The 21,546-nt window shown below is 41.3% G+C and overlaps 2 protein-coding genes across 9 annotated transcripts in view; one reads left to right on the forward strand and one right to left on the reverse strand.

The window, feature by feature from the left end:
* LOC106574981 (zinc finger protein 2) overlaps nt 1-3,476 on the forward strand; it is a 348,997-nt gene extending 345,521 nt beyond the window's left edge. For 5 of the 6 annotated variants that reach the window (XM_045698508.1, XM_045698511.1, XM_045698507.1 and 2 more), the window contains one exon: nt 413-3,476. In XM_045698508.1, the coding sequence (XP_045554464.1) occupies nt 413-1,503 (1,091 nt within the window). In that variant the 3' untranslated portion in view covers nt 1,504-3,476. The remainder of the gene's footprint in view (nt 1-412) is intronic. The other variant, XM_045698509.1, reaches the window with a different exon arrangement.
* Nucleotides 1-21,546, reverse strand: part of LOC106592258 (zinc finger protein OZF-like) — a 510,174-nt gene that overhangs the window by 393,309 nt on the left and 95,319 nt on the right. The window lies entirely within an intron of this gene.

Here is a 21,546-nt window from a genome sequence, read left to right on the forward strand (position 1 = left end):
AGTTACGGTCGGATGTGATACAGCCAGTTACTAACCCTTGTGATAATGAGTGGAGGATGATATGGCTCATAATTTTCACGACTTTTACCCACGTTTAGAATAGTTTTATTCCCTTTTGTATTGTACAGCCTACTGATATGAATACGTATGTCACCCGGTACAGCCAGAAGAGGACTGACCACCCCTTTGAGCCTGGTTCCTCTCTACGTTTCTTCCTAGGTTCCTGCTAGCTAGGGAGTTTTTCATGGCCACTTTGCTTCTACACCTGCATTGCTTGCTCTTTGGGGATTGAAGCTGGGTTACTGTAAAGCACTTTGTGACAATTTCTGATGTAATAAGGGCTACATAAAATACATGTGATTGACATGTGTATCACACCAACTGACTGGTTCTTCTGATGTTGTTCACACAGGAGACCGTGTTGAGACATCCTCTACATCCAGAGATCAACAACAGGAAGATCACAGAGCTAAGAGGTCTCACCACTGCCCACATTGTGAGGAGATTTTCCCAATTCTATCAAAGCTAAAAGTACACCTAAAAGTACACACAGGAGAGAATCGGTATTCCTATACGGACGGTGGGAAGAATTTCACAACATCCAAGGCTCTGACAGTTCATCAGAGAGTGCACACAGGAGAGAAGCTGTTCTCCTGCTCTGACTGTGTAAAATGCTTCACAACATCAACTAGGCTAAAAGTTCATCAGAGAACACACACAGGAGAGAAGCCTTACTCCTGCTCTAACTGTGCGGCGAGTTTCTCCCTACTGCGCAACTTAAAACGACATGAACGTATACACACAGGAGAGAAGCTTTACTCCTGCTCTGACTGTGCGGCGCGTTTCTCTCTACTGTGCAACTTAAAACGACATGAACGTATACACACAGGAGAGAAGCCTTACTCCTGCTCTGACTGTGGAAAGAGTTTCTCTCTACTGGGCCACTTAAAAAGACACCAACATATACATACGGGAGAGAAGCCTTACTCCTGCTCTGACTGTGGAAAGCGTTTCTCTCGACTGGGCCACTTAAAAACACATAAACATATACATACAGGAGAGAAGCCTTACTCCTGCTCTGACTGTGTAAAATGCTTCACAACATCAACTGAGCTAAAAGTTCATCAAAGAACACACACAGGAGAGAAGCCTTACTCCTGTTCTGATTGTGTAAAATGCTTCACAACATCAACTAGGCTAAAAGTCCATCAGAGAACACACACAGGAGAGAAGCCTTACATCTGCTCTGACTGTGCTGCGAGTTTCTCTGTACTGTGCCACTTAAAACGACATGAAACTATACACACAGGAGAGAAGCCTTACTCCTGCTCTGACTGTGCGGCGAGTTTCTCTCTACTGTGCAACTTAAAACGACATGAACGTATACACACAGGAGAGAAGCCTTATCACTGCACTGACTGTGAGAAGAGATTCTACAGATTGGGCCATTTAAAAAGACACCAATGTATACATAAAGGAGAGACGTTTTCTCAGACCAGCTAAGATTAGACACTCCACTTAATTCTCATGTCGTTAAATAATTGGCAACGTTGAATTGAATCAAATGAATAAAGCATAGAACACTCCATTGTTATCCTATTGTTTCTCACTGTGCAGAGGAAAGGGAGCGTTATAGAATGTTAGCCTCTCTTACTGATCAGTGTACACCTTGTCAGTTTTGGTGAGTGTTGTTAGCTTCTACTGTAAAGATATTGAGATGACCTTGGATTTGCCCTTGGGGTTGAATATCCTCTGTGACACGTCTCACAGTGGATTCTGATGGTTGACTGGGTGGTACTGCTTCCCTCTGCAGTTTTCTGTGGGAATGAGCTGGTAGACACAACATACTCTGAGTGTACAAAACATTAAGGACACCTGTTCTTTCCATGACATAGACTGACCAGCTGAACCCAGGTGAAAGCTCTGATCCTTAATGATGTATTTTTTGTGTATTTATTATGATCCTCATTACCTTTCAACAAAACAAAAACTGCGGTTGCAGTGGGCTAAGGAATGAAAACACTGGACACTGGATAATTGGGAACATATTGCCTGGTCTGATGAATCCCAGTTCCTGCTGTTTCACACTGATGTGAGGACTAGGGTATGGAGGAAACCACGAGTACATGCATCCAGTGGTGGAAAAATTACCTGTCATACTTAAGTAAAAGTAATGATACCTTAATAGAACATTTCTCAAGTAAAGTGAGTCACCCATTAAAATACTACTTGAGAAATATTTGGTTGTAAATATACTTATGTATCAAAAGTAAAAGTATTACTAATTTCAAATTCCTTAAATTAAGCAAACCAGACGGCACAATTGTCTTCAAAAAAATATATATTACAGATAGCCAGGGGCACACTCCAACACTCGGACATCATTTACAACCGAAGCATTTGTGTTTAGTGAGTCCGCCAGATCAGAGGCATTAGGGATGACCAGGGATGTTATCTTGAGAAGTGTGTGAATTGGACCACTTTCTGTCCTGCTAATCATAAAAAATGTAAGGAGTTCTTTTGGGTTTCAGGGAAAATGTATGGAGTAAAAAATATTTTCTTTTCTTTAGGAATATAGTGAAATAAAAGTTGTCAACAATATAAAGTACAGATACTACTAAAGTAGTTTAAATAATTTTTACTTCAGATCTTTACACCACTGTATGCATCCATGCCGTGTGTCAGCATTGCAGGCTGGTGGTGTGATGGCTGGGGTGTGTTTTCAGGGCCCACATTGGGCCCCTTGATAAAAGATGAACAATGTTTGAATGCTACAGGATGTCTAAAGAATCATTGCCAATCAGGTGTATCCCTTCACGGCAGCAGTGTATCCATCTGCAAATAGATTTTTTCAGCAGCATTATGCCCCGTTCCACAAGGCTTGTCCAGGAATGGTTCCAAGAACATGACAGTGAATTCATCTTACTGCGGTGGTCTGCCGAGTCACCAGATCTCAATCCAATTGTGCATCTGTGGGAGGAGATGGAACGAGCTATTCGGAGTAGAGATCCACTCCCAGCCAACTTGACACAATTGGAAGCATTGGGCCAGCATCCCTGTGGAACACTCAACACCTTGGACAGTCTAGGCACCGATGAATTGAGGCTCTTCTGAGGATAAAGGGGGGATGCAACTCAATATTAGGAAGGTGTTCCTAATGTTTTGTACACAGTGTATATCAGATAAAGATGGTGGTGTGATGAATGTCTTTGAATAAGTGTATTGAAGTTAATTGATCTGGTGGCAGGTAGCCTAGTGGTTAAGAGTGTTGGGCCAGTAACTGAAAGGTTGCTGGTTTGAATCCCGAGCCGACTAGGTGAAAAATCTGTCAGTGTGCCCTTGAGCAACGCAATTAACCCTTACTTGTCTTGTAAATCGCTCTGGATAACAACATCTGCTAAATGACAAGAATGTAATGAAAAATAATGTTTGTACATTTTTTTTCTCTTGTGTATAATTAAATGAAATAAACTGTTTTGAAGTGAAATACTGTATATACAATACACAACATTACCACTTTGTTTACCCTGGTCAGAGGGACAGGACCATAGTAAACTAGACTATGTAGCTGCTGTTGTTAGTAGCCTACAGTTTCCATACAATACAGCAGATCACTAATGATTAGGTGTATAGGCTGCTACATTTCTGCTCGTGTCTGTCAGGAGTGATGTGTTATCAGGCTAAATAACTACTATTATGTTGTTTTTGGTTTGCTAGTTGCACCAGTAGCATGGTATTTTCCTGCAATGGTAGTGACCAAAAAAAATATGTTTTTTATTGTACTAGGACTAGGAACATAGAAGAAACTGCCAGATGTGTCATAATAGCCTGGAAGTAAAGCTGCACTGGGAGACACATTTGAAATGGATTACATTGAATAAATGCAGCAGGGTTGGAAAAAACAATCACAGTAAAACATTATTTAAATGTATTCTTCTACAGTGAAACACATCTCACATCTGTGCTGTTTGAGAGCGATGTTGTTAGACTACATTGTATCATTGTTTCCACTTCTGAGGTCACTGGTGGGGAACAACATAATTTCAATTCAGAGAGACAATGAGTCCTTCAAGTTTAACACTATATCCACACGTGTTTGAATTATCTGAATGATGATGGTGAAGGGGAAGATTGAATTGACTATACAACGGGGATTGGTAACTAGGTTTGTCCTCCAGTCAGTTTGTTGCTGAGCTGGTAGCTAGTCTGTGGGCCAGAACATAATTATCCTATTAACAAATAGCCTATAGCTGCCCAATTCATAGTCCTACACAGTGTAGGCTACACTACACATTTAACACGTCGTTAGTGGGCTAATCAATTCAATGACCATAACATAATAATGTTGATCTGATTACAGTGGTAAAATCACCAATGTCTATATTAATAGTCAACCTGTTCTTTTAAAATATATGGTTGATTTTACAAATACAGGCATGTTAAATGTTTTGGAAAATGAAATCTCTTGAAACGGCTTTTTCTCTGAATATCTTCTTCACTCTGTCTGGAAACAAGATCTAATAGTGGCTGAGACCAAACTATTTAAGAATTAAATATTTTTATCGGTTTCTCCAAATACCTGAGGGGAAATGTCATTACCACTACGTCATAAAATGTGCTATTTTAGTTGAAAATGAAATTATAGAAATTGCGCATGAATTGTATTTTTTTTTTACTATTTGGAAGTGTTCTTAATTATATGTATTCATCATTGTCATGTCTAAATATCAATACATGCCTTGATGATACTCAGAAACATGTATTTACCACATCAAAATCTTAATATTTTACATTACTTTAGAAATTATCTTAGAACAAGCATATAAGGTTCACATGTGGGAAAAATCATTTATATCAGTTGTAATTTAATACACCTTTTCCACAGAAATATGTACCGTGATGGTAATGACTTAGCGTTGTGGTAATGACAGAGTGTGGTGGAAATTACATTTCATTTAAAACAATTGATGAAAAATACCATGAAACATTTTAATGTCACAGTAGTACATGTTTAATTTGATTGAAGCTATAGAACAGACCATTTGTTCCAATTCATCCCAAAGGTGTCCGATGGGGTAAGGGTCAGGGCTCTGTGCGGGCCAGTCAAGTTCTTCCACACCGATCTCAACAAACCACTTCCGTATGGACCTTGCTTTGTGCGCGGGTACATTGTCATGCTGTAACAGGAAAGGGCCTTCCCCAAAACTGTTGCCACCAAGTTGAAAGCACAGAATCATCTAGAATGTCATTGTCTGCTGTAGCGTTAAGATTTTCTTTCACTGGAACTACTTGAAATGAATTCTTTCTCACCCTTGGTAGTTACTAACCCTTGTGATAGTGGCAGTTTGGAACTCGGTAGTGAGTTGTCATGTCTAAATGTTGTCATTTAACCTTAACCCAGTAATAACTATAGTAAGTCACATGAATAGACATCAAAATCACTCAACCATCCTAACATAATACAACATGTAATGGTCTTATTTAGTGTTCAATTTCAACTGAACCATGATCATATATGTCATTTGTTTGTCTTTTCAGGTCTTACGGCAAGTAAAACTGTATGAACTAATACATTTTGTCATTACCACCACATTCTGTCTTTACCATCACAGTTCATTATGTGGTGGTAATGACGTGTGGTGGGAATTACATTTTTGCGACATTTGGTCATAAATAGCAGGGAATCTAGCATGCTAACTCCAGTTGAACAGCTAGCATACAATATATCCTAAATACACATAATTAAAACAATTTCAAAAATTAACAATTTGATGAAATTATAGCCTATTTGGTATTGACCAAATAGACTCCATGACATCCATGTGCTCCACTGTCACTATTCATATCCATGGTAACCAAGTACACAAACTTTTGAAAAAAGGTTATTGTCATGTAATTTGCTTGTCGTGGTGTTAATGACACAATACTTAGAGACGACTGTATTTTGTGTAAAGAAAGTATCAAATGGCTTATGCACATCTAATATGTATATAGTTTCCATGTATTTGACTCTTTTTAAACAAGTGCATTAAATCTTTTGTAATTAAAGACTTTTTAAGTGTAATACATAGAATAATGTCAAAAGTCGGTGTGAGACAGAACAAAAACAGTGAAATCCAGACATGACATGCTGGGGAAAAAAAATAAAAATGTTAGCTGAAAAAAAGAGTTGAAAGTTATTTTAGTATCTACTTAATGGATGTGAAATAAACAAATCTAAATTAACATTTTGTCTTAAAAATCGAACCCTAAGACACAAATGGCCCATTGTGAAGAGGGCACAACAAAACCTATTCCCCTCAGGAGACTGAAAAGATGTGGCATGGGTCCTCAGATCCTCAAAGGTTCAACAGCTGCACCATCGAGAGCATCCTGACTGGTTGCATCACTGCCCGGTATGGCAACTGCTCGGCCTCCGACCGCAAGGCACTACAGAGGGTAGTGCGTACGGCCCAGTACATAACTAGGGCCAAGCTTCCTGCAATCCAGGACCTATATACCAGGCGGTGTCAGAGGAAGGCCCTAAAAATTGTCAAAGACTCCAGCTGCCCTAGTCATAGACTGTTCTCTCTGCTACCGCACAGCAAGCGGTACTGGAGTGCCAAGTCAAGGTCCAAGAGGCTTCTAAACAGCTTCTACCCCCAAGCCATAAGACTCCTGAACAGCTAATCATATGGCTACCCAGACTATTTACATTACCCCACCCACCCCCCCTCTTTTATGCTGCTGCTACTCTCTGTTATTATCTATGCATAGTCACTTTAATAACTCCACCTACATGTACATATTACCTCAATTACCTTGACTAACCGGTGCCCCTGCATATAGCCTCGCTATTGTTATTTTACTGCTGCTCTTTAATAATTTGTTACTTTTATTTATTTATTTATTTCTTAAAACTGCATTGTTGGTTAAGGGCTTGTAAGTAAGCATTTCACTGTAATGTCTACACCGGTTGTATTCGGCGCATGTGACATAAAATTGGATTTGATCACCCATATTCATCGTATTTCTCCAATTTCAAACCAGTGTGACTTGTTTGTAACGAGACTGTCGCTGTTTGCAAAGAGTTCAATCTGAGATGAATCTAAGCATGGTACATTAAGAAGTAGATATTCCACCCCAGACATGAGGCTGAAGTCTGATGCAGAAAGGAAGGTGGGCCTAAGGAGTAAACACCCTATGTGCTTTACAGTGGTGATTTTAGCATGTACATATTTTGTTATTTAACCTTAATTTAACTAGGCGGCTCTTATCGACTTACACAAATCCACAAGGAGTCAGTAGAAACCATATTCGTTTAAGCAAGTCAGCCATATCAGTTATGTTTTTTAAAAAGGCAGTAAATGAGGCCGAATGAACTGCCAGACGAGGCTCCTGTGGCTGATAGCCAGGTGCAGCGGTGGTAAGGATTCACTCCACTAAGCCAAGCATTATGTTGGACTAACTAAAATTCAAATGGTTTACTTGAGCTGTTCTTGCCATAATATGGACTTGGTATTTTACCAAATCTTCTGTATACCACCCAGTGGCATAGCTTCAGCCGGTGCGGTTGCACCAGGGCCCGCGGAGTACATGAGCCCGGTGACGAGCCCGGATCTGCGGAGCCACAGGCCCCCTATGTAATTTGAATTCCACCCTACCATGTCCAATTATTAATTGTTGACGTGAGCCCATCACACCCACGATTTGACGAGAAGATCTTTCTTTAATGTCGGCTAAATGATAAATGATCCCACTGATGGTTTCACCAACAAAATGTTTTTGTCACTACATAAGTCAGCATGATATTTTAGTGTATTGATGACAATAAATCTAATTCATTTGCTAAATAAATCATATTATTCAATACCATGTTAAGATAATGAAATGCATTCTGGGATTCATTGTGCAAATACTCTCCAAAGCTTTGTTGTTTCTGTCATCGTTTTAACAACAGTTGAGCTAGCTATCAAGAGACAACTGGCGAAATAAAATAAAGAGAAAGTCGAGAATAGAAAATTACGGATTTAAAAATCAGCAATGTATCAACACAAAAGTGGAGCCCAAAAGAGGAAGGCCAAAAATGAGAAAGCAAAGGTGGTATCAAAATGAGTTAAATTAGATTCCTTTTTCAAATGCAGTTCAAGTGCAGCCATTGCTAGCACAAGCAATGTAGCGGGACCAGAAGAGGATGTAGGTTTATCGTCACCAGCAGCAGCTTTTAGCGGGTCAAATGAGCCAAGGCCAAGCTGTTTGATCGTACCAGAAGAAGCAACATTGACAGAGGAGGATACAGGTTGTCAGGTATTCGCGGATACGACCCTGAGCACAAGCCAGGCCGGACAAGCTATCCCCGGGCCAGGCAGGGAGGAAGAGGAGCAGGGCAAGGAGCAGGGCGAGGCTAGAATCGTGGCGGCTGAGGAAACAGGTGGAAGTCGGACAGACAGCCTTTTTAACTATCCAACTGACAGGGGGCGTTATGCAACAAATGTGGATGCAAAAGTTAAATGGCACGTTATTACATTAGGCTCGTGTAAGCCTACTGGGTCCCACCCGCTGGTCATCTAGATATAGAAGTCCCTTGCCGCCCTGAGATACAGATATGTGGACGTAATGAAGGCCCTCACCAAGATTGTGCTTAAGTGACAAGAAGGACGAGTTGGATGATGCAGCAGCACTTCAATTTTAGTCGTTCTGCAGACTAAGGTTTTAGAAAATGTGAAGGTCTTCTCCAAAATGCTACAGGCCAAAGATGCAGACCTGCACAGGGCAGTTAGCCTACTCAAGGACATTATAGAGGTCCTGTCCAGATTCCGACAGGATTTTGAGAAGGCCAAAGTCACTGCAAAAACCCTTGCCGACAAATGGGGAGCTCAGAACGCATTTGAAGACACTCGGAGAAGGAAGGCAAGGAAGGCGAGGCATCATTTTGATGAGCTATGCGAGGACGAGTGACTGATGGGGAGAGTAGTTTTAGAGTCAACGTCTTTAATGCAAACCTTGACATCGTTATTCACCAGCTGTCAAACAGATTTAAAAGCCTGTGGGCAACATCGAGTCTGTTTGACTCCATCCATCCCACTACCCTGGTCAACACAGATGATGATGCGCTCTACGAGACGGCAAGCGCATGGCTGAACATTAAAGCAAAGATATATCAGCAAGCTTGGGGCGGCAGGTCGGCTTGGCCCTCATGGTTCCCCATTGTTAGATCTAAACTCAGCAGAAAAAGAAGCGTCCTCTCACTGTCAACTGCATTCATTTTCAGCAAACGTAACATGTGGAAATATTTGTATGAACATAACAAGATTCACCAACTGAGACAAACATCTAAAGTAACAGTCAGTATCTGGTGTGTCCACCAGCTGCATTAAGTACTACAGTGCATCTCCTCCTCAAGGACTGCACAAGATTTGCCAATTCTTGCTGTGAGATGTTACCCCACTCTTCCACCAAGGCACCTGCAAGTTCCCGGACATTTCTGGGGGGAAATGGCCCTAACCCTCACCCTCCGATCCAACAGGTCACAGATGTGCTCAATGGGATTGATATCAGGGCTCTTCACTGGCCATGGCAGAACACTGACATTCCTGTCTTGCAGGAAATCAGGCACAGAACGGGCAGTATGGCTGGTGGCATTGTCATGCTGGAGGGTCATGTCAGGATTAGCCTGCAGAAAGGGTACCACATGAGGGAGGAGGATGTCTTCCCTGCAACGCACAGCTTTGAGATTGGCTGCAATGTCAACAAGCTCAGTCCAATGATGCTGTGACACACCGCCCCAGACCATGACGGACCCTACACCTCCAAATCGATCCCGCTCCAGAGTACAAACCTCGGTGTAACGCTCATTCCTTCGATGATAAACGCGAATCCGACCATCACCCCTGGTGAGACAAAACCGCGACTCGTCAGTGAAGAGCACTTTTTGCCAGTCCTGTCTGGTCCAGCAACGGGGGGTTTGTTCCCGTAGGCGACGTTGTTACCGGTGATGTCTGGTGAGGACCTGCCTTACAATAGGCCTACAAGCCCTCAAGCCCTGTTCACCTGGAACAACGAGGACTACATCGTAACAGTGGACTACAACAGCAGATACTTCGAACTTGACAAGCTTCACAGCACCACATCTGCAGCTGTGATACACAAGCTGAAAGCAGCCTTTGCCAGGCATGGCATTGTAGGGACTTTAATATCTGACAATGGGCCCTGTTACAAATCAAATGGGTTTGAATCCTTCACAAAAGCATGGGAGTTCACACGTCACCACAAGCCCACATTACCCTCAAAGTAATGGCCTTGCTGAAAAATCTGTGCAGATTGCTAAATCACTCATGGACAAAGCAAAAGCAGACAAGAGAGACACCTACCTCAGTCTCCTTGAATACCACAACTTCAAATCAGCCCAGCTGTTGATGAGCCGCAGACTCCACTCAATTCTTCCCAGCACCAACCAGCAGCTGCAACCTGAGGTCGTCAGCTACAAGGAAATGCATGAAAAAATGTGCACAGAGACAACAACAACAAAAGCGATACTACGACAGGTCAGCTAGACCACTGCCACCACTGATCGACGAAGAGTCAGTTAGAATCCAGGAGCATGGCCTCTGGAAGCCAGCAGTCGTCATCCAGCCAGCTGACACTGAATGTTCATATCACGTCCGCACCGCAGAAGGAGCGGTGTACCGCCGCAATCGTCGTCACCTACTGAACACAAAAGAACAACACACTGATGAGATGAACTGTTCCCCTGAAAGAGAACGTGATGGACTAAACACACACACACACAGCACAACATACACCATACTTCCCTGTAAAAAAACTAGAGTCATCAGCATACATTGACACTTTTGTTTTTACCCCCTGGATTTCTAACACCTTGATGTTCTTGTTGGATGTAATTTTAATAGCTAGCATTTCAATGGCCATAATAAATAGATACGGAGACAACGGACAGCCTTGTTTTACTCCTCTTAAACGCTCAATACTTTCTGAGAAGTAACCATTGTTTACTATTTTACATCTGGGGTTGCTGTACATAACTTTAACCACTGTATAAGAGATTCACCAAAATTAAAGTATTCCAGGCATTTATGTAAAAATTCTAATCGTACTTTACCAAACACCTTTTCAAAATCTGCTATGAAGACCAGACCTGGTATCTTAAATGTTTCATAATGTTCAATTGTTTCAAGTAATTCTTGTATATTATTATTTCCAATATATCATCCATGTAAAAAAACCTGTCTGATCAGGATTAACAATATCTGGTATATCCTTTTTTATTTTATGCTATTGCATTTTGCCAGGATTTTCACATCACAACATTGAAGTGTTAGAGGTCTCCAGTTTTTTAAATGGACTGGATCTTTATACATACCACCTGGGTCCTGTTTAAGTAGTAATGAAATCAGACCTTCTTGTTGAGTACCCGAAAGTCTACCATTTCTATAAAAGTAATTAAAACATGCTGATAATGGATCTTTGAGTATATCAAAAAAGGTCCCTCTACTGGTATACTGTCAAGCACTTGTGTTTTTCCAGACAGAAAATATTTTATTGCCTCAAAGTTCCTCTTTTCCGTAAGTTGGCCTTCACACCGGTCTTTCTGTAAATATGTTAATAATAATTTTAAAAATATTTTGGGTGAATCATGGATAACTCCATTTGTAACGAGTTTCTGTAAATAATTTCTGGTACAATTTCTGTGCTGAAAATTCAAGAAAAATTGTGTGCGTTTTCCATCCAATTGGCTTTATTTTTGTAATACATTACACTTGATCGTTCTTGAATAAGTACCTCCATTTCTTTTTGTTTTTCCTCTAAACTATTTTGTGCCTCTATAATACAGTTTATATTACCATCTACCTATTATGTTACTTCCTCTATTTCCTTTATTAGTCTAATCTCTTTTGACCTAAACTGCTTTTGTTTTAATGATGAGTATTGTATTGAATGGCCTCTAAAAGTACATTTGAAAGTGTCGCATACAATAAGGGGATCTGCTGTACCTATGTTGTACAAAATAGGCTTTGATTAAATTTCCAATATCCCTGTCCACGTGGAAATTCTGAAAGAGCTATATGGAGGCCAATTAGATGGTGGTCCGATCGCATTCGGTCTCCTATTAATACTTTTGATGCCAGCAAGAACAAGACTAGGAAGTAATCAAGACGGCTAGCTTGATTAAGCCTCCTCCATGTATAACTCACTAGGTCAGGGTTTTTCAACCTCCATATATCCACTAGTTCTAATGTATCCATGATCTTTGTAATCTCCTTAAATGCTTGAGGGTGATAGTTTGTAGAATGATTTCCTTTACGATCCATTGAGGTTCTTAAAACCGTATTATAATTTCCCACCATAACTATAGATTATTTTGTTGCTTGTGAGCCCAATAGATTATTACATATATTTTCGAAAAAGTGTGGATCATCATTATTTGGCCCATATAGATTAATTAGCCAGATCTGTTTTTGGTCCAATAGCATATTTAAAATAATCCATCTTCCTTGCGGATCTGTTTGCACAATCGGATATTTTTTTTTATTAATTAGTATAATCACCCCTTTTGAGTTTATTTGACCATGACAAAAATATATTTCTCCCTCCCAGTCCTTTTTCCACCCAACCTCATCTATATTTGTAGAATGAGTTTCCTGTAAACAATATATATTATATTCTTTCTCTTTTAGCCATGTAAAAAAATACATTTTATGAATACTTGACCAGTCTCAACGTCAACAGTGAAGAAGCGACTCCGGGATGCTGAGCCATATCTGAGACCGGCCAATAAAAATAAAAGATTAAGATGGGCAAAATAACACAGACACTGGACAGAGGAACTCTGCCTAGAAGGATGGCATCCCGGAGTCGCCTCTTCACTGTTGACATTGAGACTGGTGTTTTGCGGGTGCTATTTAATGAAGCTGCCAATTGAGGACTTGAGGCGTCTGTTTCTCAAACTAGACACTCTAATGTACTTGTCCTCTTGCTCAGTTGTGCACCGGGGCCTCCCACTCCTCTTTCTATTCTGGTTAGAGCCAGTTTGCGCTATTCTGTGAAGGCAGTAGTACATAGCGTTGTACGAGATCTTCAGTTTCTTGGCAATTTGGAATAGCCTTCATTTCTCAGAATAAGAATAGACTGATGAGTTTCTGGACATTTTGAGCATGTAAACGAACCCACAAATGCTGATGCTCCAGATACTCAACTAGACTAAAAAAGGCCAGTTTTATTGCTTCTTTAACCTCTATGGGCTAGGTGGGACGTAACAGCCAGTGTAATCCCGTGGCGCGTTATTCAAATACCTCAAAAATGCAAAAACTTCAATTTTTCAAACATATGACTATTTTACACCATTTTAAAGACAAGACTCTCGTTAATCTAACCACACTGTCCGATTTCAAAAAGGCTTTACAACGAAAGCAAAACATTAGATTATGTCAGCAGAGTACCCAGCCAGAAATAATCAGACACCCATTTTTCAAGCTAGCATATAATGTCACATAAACCCAAACCACAGCTAAATGCAGCACTAACCTTTGATGATCTTCATCAGATGACAACCCTAGAACATTATGTTATACAATACAAGCATGTTTTGTTCAATCAAGTTCATATTTATGTAAAAAACCAGCTTTTTACATTAGCATGTGACTAGCATTCCCACCGAACACTGCCGGTGAATTTACTAAATTACTCACGATAAACGTTCACAAAAAACATAACAATTATTTTAAGAATTATAGATACAGAACTCCTCTATGCACTCGATATGTCCGATTTTAAAATAGCTTTTCGGTGAAAGCACATTTTGCAATATTCTCAGTAGATAGCCCGGCATCACAGGGCTAGCTATTTAGACACCCAGCAAGTTTAGCACTCACCAAAGTCAGATTTACTATACGAAAAATGTTATTACCTTTGCTGTTCTTCGTCAGAATGCACTCCCAGGACTTCTACTTCAATAACAAATGTTGGTTTGGTCCCAAATAATCCATTGTTATATCCAAATAGCGGCGTTTTGTTCGTGCGTTCAAGACACTATCCGAAAGAGTAAATAAGGGTGACGAGCATGGCGCATCTCGTGACAAAAAAATTCTAAATATTCTATTACCATACTTCGAAGCATGTCAAGCGCTGTTTAAAATCAATTTTTATGCCATTTTTCTCGTAAAAAAGCGATAATATTCCGACCGGGAATCTGCGTTTAGGTAAACAGATGAAAGAAAATAAAGCATGGGGTCGACTCGGGCACGCGCCTAAGCCCATAGTACTCTGATCGGCCACTTGCCAAACGCGATAATGTGTTTCAGCCAGAGGCTGCCTCGATATCATTCCGCTTTTTCCCGGGCTCTGAGAACCTATGGGAGCCGTAGGAAGTGTCACGTTATAGCAAAGATCCTCAGTCTTCAATAAAAAGAGCCAAGATGAACAACAACTTGTCAGACAGGCCACTTCCTGCATGGAATCTTCTCAGGTTTTGGCCTGCCATATGAGTTCTGTTATACTCACAGACACCATTCAAACAGTTTTAGAAACTTTAGGGTGTTTTCTATCCAAAGCCAATAATTATATGCATATTCTAGTTACTGGGCAGGAGTAGTAACCAGATTAAATCGGGTACGTTTTTTATCCGGCCGTGTCAATACTGCCCCCTAGCCCTAACAGGTTAATCAAAACAACAGTTTTCTGCTGTGCTAACATAATTGCAAAAGGGTTTTCTAATGATCAATTCGGCTTTTAAAATGATAAACTTGGATTAGCTAACACAACGTGCCATTGGAACACAGGAGTGATGGTTGCTAATAATGGGCCTCTGTAAGCCTACATAGATATTGTCCTGCAAAAATCTGATCTCCTGGAAGGGATCAGCTGAGGAAACATAAGAATTTTCTTAGTACTTCTGACTTTGCTAGGTTTCTGTCTATTCGGTGCTGGCTGGCACCCCTTCTATTCTCATGGGGGGAGTGTAAAACAATTTGGTTCTTGTGGACCCACTTTAACGTGGTGGTTTGTCGACCTTTGCTGATTCTGATTTGATAAGCTACAGGTGACAGTTTCACCACAATCTCGTGTGGCCCCGTCCAGTGGGGCAGGAACTTTGCCGCAACGCCCGCGGGTTTGTTGTATATGTAGTACTACACATAATCCCCGACCTCGAACACCTGGTGTGAGGCCTTTTTGTCGTAATGGGTCACCTTCTGCACTTCTTTCCAACTTTCCTTGAGAGTACGCAAAGGTAGTTTGAAGGTGGGCTCGCAAGTCCGTCACGTGTTGATGAGCCATGTAGGCGATGGCTGCGGTGACATCTCCCTGTTGGTACAGGAGATGCAGTGGAAGTGTCATTTTCCGGCCCATCATCTCGATTGGTGTTATTCCCTTAGACATGTGGCTCTGATCGCAATCTGTACCAGTGGGAGTTTGAGGTCCCAATCTTTGTGATTGTCTGCCACATATTTCCTCAGGATTCTGACGATTGTCTGGTTGCTCATTTCTACCCTGTCAGAGCTCCTAAGGTGGTACGCGATGTATAGTTTAGCTTTGACTCCCAGGAGCCACCACAGTTCGGTCATTACAGCTGCCGAAAAGTGGGTTCCTCTGTTGCGGTCAATGGTTTCTCCTGGCAGGCCGAAACGACTGAAAATGTGGTTGAGCAAAAGAATGACTGTGCTTTCCGCTGTGTCACTGGTTGCGGGTAGGCACTCCACCCACTTTGTGAATGTGCAAGTCACTGTGAGGAGATACTTGTCCCATCTGGCCGACCTGGCAAGTGGGCCGACTCAGTCGATCTGGATCGAGCTCGAAAATCTAGTTGTCCGGGCTCTTAGCTGTGCTCGCAAGCTCTAGAAGTGACGAAATTGGCAAAAGGCCCTTTGGCAATGTGGGTAGTAGGGCCCAAGAAGTTAATGAAGTTGGGATACATGTACAACAGAAACAGTTGTTTGAATGGCAATAGCTCTTCCTTTCCTGTTTCAGTGAGCATGCCAAAGTAAGCTGAACAAAGCCTATGATAGTAAGCTTGTGAGTGTTTATTTCGAGCTTGTTTGACATTGTTAGCCAATGAGCTATCGTGTTTGCGAGTCTCAGAACCACTGAATTCTATTTTCAAAGCCGTGGCAAGTTTAGCGTAGTCGTTTTGCACGTGTTGCTGTTGTAGACGGATGAACCTTGTCACATGTCTGTTGGACGTTAGCTTCAACAGGTAAAGCCTGTCGGTATTTGTTGCATTAGGGTAGCCATCCAAGGCGTCCTCTATGTCTGCTAAGAACGTCTCAGTGTCGTTTGGCTTTCCTGGACCGGGGTCAAAGATGAGGAAGTTTGACGATTTTGTAAAGGCGATCCCTGCCAAGTGCGCGGGGAGCATCTGCACCCTCCTGTGGGGAATTGTGGGCCGAAATGCCAAGAGGAATAGCCAATCTTTGGTTGTGTTGGCGAGGAGGCGCCAGGTTACTGTGGGCCGAATGGTCAAGAGGAAAAGACTGAGGGACCCCCTAAGAGAGACGAAGTCTGAAATCTCCTGTCGTCTACATTCCTTCGTTCCCTGAGCTCCGGTTGTGAGCTAGGTTGCTCGGTTAGGTAGTCCCGCGATAGCTCGTGACTGTTCTGGAGTTCCTCCAGATGATACCTAAGGGTGGTATTCTGCTGTGTCGCAGAGTCCACCTGGGAGTTGAGGGTGTTTATCTTAGACACGTAGGTGTCGCACTTGCTCCGCTCGGCCTCATACTTATCCGTCATGGTTTTCAGGAAGAGCTCAAGTGCGGAGCGAGAGATTAAGTGATGCGATGTCCTCCTTTTGCTTAGAGGTCACGTTTTCCAACTTTCTCACCTGGGCTTTCTCATCGTTCATTGAATCAGCGACTTCAAGGAGTTCCGCTGTTTTGTCATCCAACTTGGTAAATGTGTTCATTAACTGATCGTCTTTGGTCTGCAGCTTTTGGAATAGAACATTATTGCTTTGAGTGGTTTCATTCAAAACTGTTTGCAGGGCATCAAGTTGCTCGCCAGTTTTTAGCTAGCTCGTCAGATTCATCTAGTTTTGCGTGGACTTCATCGTATATATTTTGGGCTAAAACGAGTTGTTCCTGTAGAATATGGACTTGGTCAAGAGTTTGTTCATGTTCTTTGTCATAAGTGTTAGCCAGATCTTTCAATTAATCTGTTCTCAAACGCAGTTCCTCGGATCTTTCAATTGATCTGTTCTCAAATGCAGTTCCTCGGCTAGCAGTAGTGTTTGTCGATTTTTATCGTCAACTTCCTGGTTCTCTCCACCTGTACCTTCAGCTCCACAGCCTCCTGCTCGTGCCTCTGCTGGGCACTGAGGTATTGGGCCACTGTCCATCTCTGCTGATGGGCATAGTTTAGGGCTAGACTGGAGAGGACCTTCACAAGGCCTGTGCCTGATGGTCTATTGTGGAGAGCATCTGTTGCAATTTCTGCAGTTTTTTTTCGATTATGGGATTGTGATAACATTCTCAGCACCTCGGCATAATTAGGATTTTCATCACTGCTGAGGTCAGCGATCAATGTTTCCTTGAGTGAGGGTTCACTTATTAGTGAGGGAATGGGTGGCAACCCATCCGATAGCTTGCTCATTATTATGATTATCAGTTATTTCAATTTATATAGTTAGGGTTGAGTTGGAAGCTGCAAACACGATTTAAATCAGTTTATAGACGTCAATGAATCATCAATACTGGATCAGTAATGTGGGAGTTGGCTATTAATGAACTTCCGAAAGCAAATATCTATTTATTAATCAATATTAATGATAAATCAAACCTGTATAGGCTATTTGGGCATTAAACTTTAAAATACCTGAAAGCGTTGCTGTATCTAAGTTAATGTGGAAAAAGGTTAACAATGTCTCAATCAGTTTGTGTATTATCCCAATAAACGACCTGAAAAGATAGTATGGCAATTTAATTTATTTATTAAATTGAACGAGACAATGATATCCAATCAGTTGAGATTGGTTGGATACCATACAGTGTACCCCGTTGTACCAAACATGAGCAACAACCTCTCACTCAACATCATCAAAACAAAGGAGATGATCGTGTACTTCAGGAGACATCAGAGGGAGCACCCCCCTATCCATATCAACAGGACAGTAGTGGAGAAGGTGGAACGTTATTAAGTTCCTTGGCGTACACATCACAGACATACTGAAATGGTCCACCCACACAGGGTGGTGAAGAAGGCTCAACAGCGCCTCTTCAACCTCAGGAGGCTGAAGAAATTTGGCTCGTCACCTAAAACCCTAACAAACTTTTACAGATGCACAATTGAGAGCATCCTGTCGGGCTGTATCACTGCCTGGTACGGCAACTGCACCGCCCTCAACCGCAAGGCTCTCCAGAGGGTGGTGCGGTCTGCACAACACATCACCGGGGAAAACTACCTGCCCTCCAGGACACCTACAGCACCCGATGTCACAGGAAGGCCAAAAATATCAAGGACAACAACCACCCGAGCCTCTGCCTGTTTACCCCGCTACCATCCAGAAGGCAAGTACAGGTGCATCAAAGCTGGGACTGAAAAACCATCACTAACACAGCAGAAGAATCGCCAGTAATTGTTTTTAAATAATTCAGGTTACACTGTATGATATGATTTTCAACTTTCTACATGAATTTAGATTAAACAACGATTTCAGGTTAATTAAAGTTTTATTTTCCAAATAGCCTAGACAGATATGAGTCATCAATAACATTATTTAAATTGAACAATTACATTTGCGAGCTCATTCGAACCAACTCCCACATTACTGAGCTGGTATTGTTGGAAGTCCCGCCTTTGCTGGAATCCAGTGGGATTTAAGCTTTCAGGGATAAGTGACCCCTAGTGGTGATGAATCGCAAGTAATTACATTTTTTAAACATTTTTATAATTTCTTGTGACATCAACCACATGCTCAAATCAAATTTTATTGGGTCACATGCAGATGTTAATGCGAGTGTAGTGACATGCTTGTGCTTCTAGTTCCGACAGCGCAGTAATATCTAACAAGTAATCTAACAATTCCACAACAACTACCTAATACAGACAAATCTAAAGGGATGGAATAAGAATATGTACATATAAATATATGGATGAGCGGCATAGGCATCATGCAATAAATGGTATAAGACACAGTATAAACATATGAGATGAGTATTGTAAGATTTGTAAATATTATTAAAGTGGCATTATTTAAAGTGACTAGTGATCCATTTATTAAAGTGGGCAATGGGGCAGCTGGTAGCCTAGTGGTTAGAGTGTTGGACTAGCAACCAAAAGGTTGCAAGATCAAATCCCCGAGCTGCCCCTGAACAAGGCAGTTAACCCACTGTTCCTAGGCTGTCATTAAAAATAAGAATTTGTTCTTAACTGACTTGCCTAGTAAAATAAATAATGATCTCATTCTGAACGTTGCATAATTAGTAAATCTTCACAAACCCGGGTCTCACTAATTATTTCGTACCACACAAATTGAGTTGATTATTTATTTCCTAATGATAACATAAGATACATATACACAAACAGTCTAGGTTATTGGTTAGAACTTCATACAATGGCAACAGGTCCCTAGTGGACCAATGAGAGAGAAGAGAGATTCAACATTTGTAAACTATGCTTAGTTTCAGCCTTAACACCTTGCCCTGAACTGCCCCTGTTATGGGTAAAAAGTGTAATGCATGTATTTACGTGTTGAAGGTCTCTGTTGGGTATCTCTTTGTGGGTCGAGTTCCGCTTAGTGGGAAAGGTTTGGCCAACGCCTTGTTCATTCGTCTTCAGGTGTAAGTCTCTGATTTTCCAAATTATGTCACAATGTCCTTTCTCTTAGTTGTCAGTTTCCTTGGACTCGTTCTGTGAGAGTGGGCTTATGAGGAGGCTAATCAGCCGTGTCGATGCTCCCGGCGTTGGTAAGAGGGCCGTGTAGACAACCGGTGACTTGAAAAGAATAGCCGGATGGTCCTGCTTAAATTCAACTTCCTAGATACAGAACTTAGAATAGCTCCACCATAAACTTGATTGTTCAGAGATTTACTTTGTCTTCAACCTCGTGTTGAGTTTCGGGGTCACGACTCGTCATAGACCTCGGTTGCAGCACGTGGTCAACTTAGTCTGATATGTAAATTCTTAACTCATGTTTTATACCGTAGAGTAGAAAGGGGCGTTTCCATCTTTATGACACACTCTCTGGGTTCCCTAGGGCGTAGCTAGTTACAAGGCAAGGTATTAGGATTTTCTATGATCTCGTTTGGACAACTAAAACCACAGTCTTATCGTCACCAAAACATTCTTTCATCTGGATATTTTCTACACAACAAAGTATGTAAACATCACATATACATTATGAAAACTCTTCAAGTTAATGTTTTCGTTATAACATCCTCATTTCACTTTTAAGAACATCATAAAATAGACATTCATTTTCATATTCCATCCATCATTGTTTCCACCATTTGGCTGATCAAATATACATGTCCCAAAGTCCATTTATTTGATGTTGTGTAGTTTTGGGCTGTAAACTCTTCCTATGGCACACAGACATTCCAGTCTCTCACATTAGAGAACAGAATGGAGTTGGGGTGTTGCCTTACGATGGGCATGAGGTCATAAACCCCCCCCCCAATCAATCCCTCTATACTTCTCCCCCTCTTTGGGAGGGAGAGATATCTCTGTAGAACCGTCATCCATTGTAACCTGATCCTCACAGGCCAGTTATGACAGTCCCCCTCTGGTGGGTTCAACTTGGAAGGATCCTGCATTTTGCAACCCATCATAAGAATGACCATCGGATGTCAACAATTGTATATACACAGTGTAGGCCATTTGTTTGTGAGAATGTGAATAGGATCAAATTTGGTTTATATATATATATATATAGACACTATTTCAATTAAAACTGTTTGTTTCATTTAAAACTATACACAAGAGAAGATGTTGCCCAGAACAAATTAATGTACAAACATTATATCAATTAAACTTTAACAGTCAAAATAAATTCATCAATGACTAAACTAATGAATCTAGCATTAAAAGACAATTTAATAAACACTAGTCAATTCATAGCCTGTTTCTCATTAAACAAAACGTGTTTGCTAATATAAAAATAATCCACCGAAACTAATGCTGAAAACTGATCATCACATCATCTTTATCTGATACAGTGCATTCAAAAAGGATTCAAACCCCTTGACTTTTTCCATATTTTGTTACGTTACAGCATTATTCTAAAATTTATTAAATAGTTTTTTCCTCATCAATCTACACACAATACCCGCAAATTACAACGCAAATCAGGTTTTTCGAAATTTTTGCAAACATTGTCTTAGCTGTGTGCTAGCGTCGTTGTCCTGTTGGAAGGTGAACCTTCGCCCCAGTGTGAGGTCCTGAGCACTCGGGAGCAGGTTTTCATCAAGGATCTCTCTGTACTTTGCTCCGTTCAACTTTCCCTCGATCCTGACGACTCTCCCAGTCCCTGCCGTTGAAAAACATACCCACAGCATGATGATGCCACCACCATGCTTCACCATGCACTGTCAACTGCGGGACCTTATATAGACAGGTGTGAGC

The sequence above is a fragment of the Salmo salar genome, chromosome ssa17, assembly GCF_905237065.1.
Source record: "Salmo salar chromosome ssa17, Ssal_v3.1, whole genome shotgun sequence".
Classification (NCBI taxonomy): Eukaryota; Metazoa; Chordata; class Actinopteri; order Salmoniformes; family Salmonidae; genus Salmo; species Salmo salar.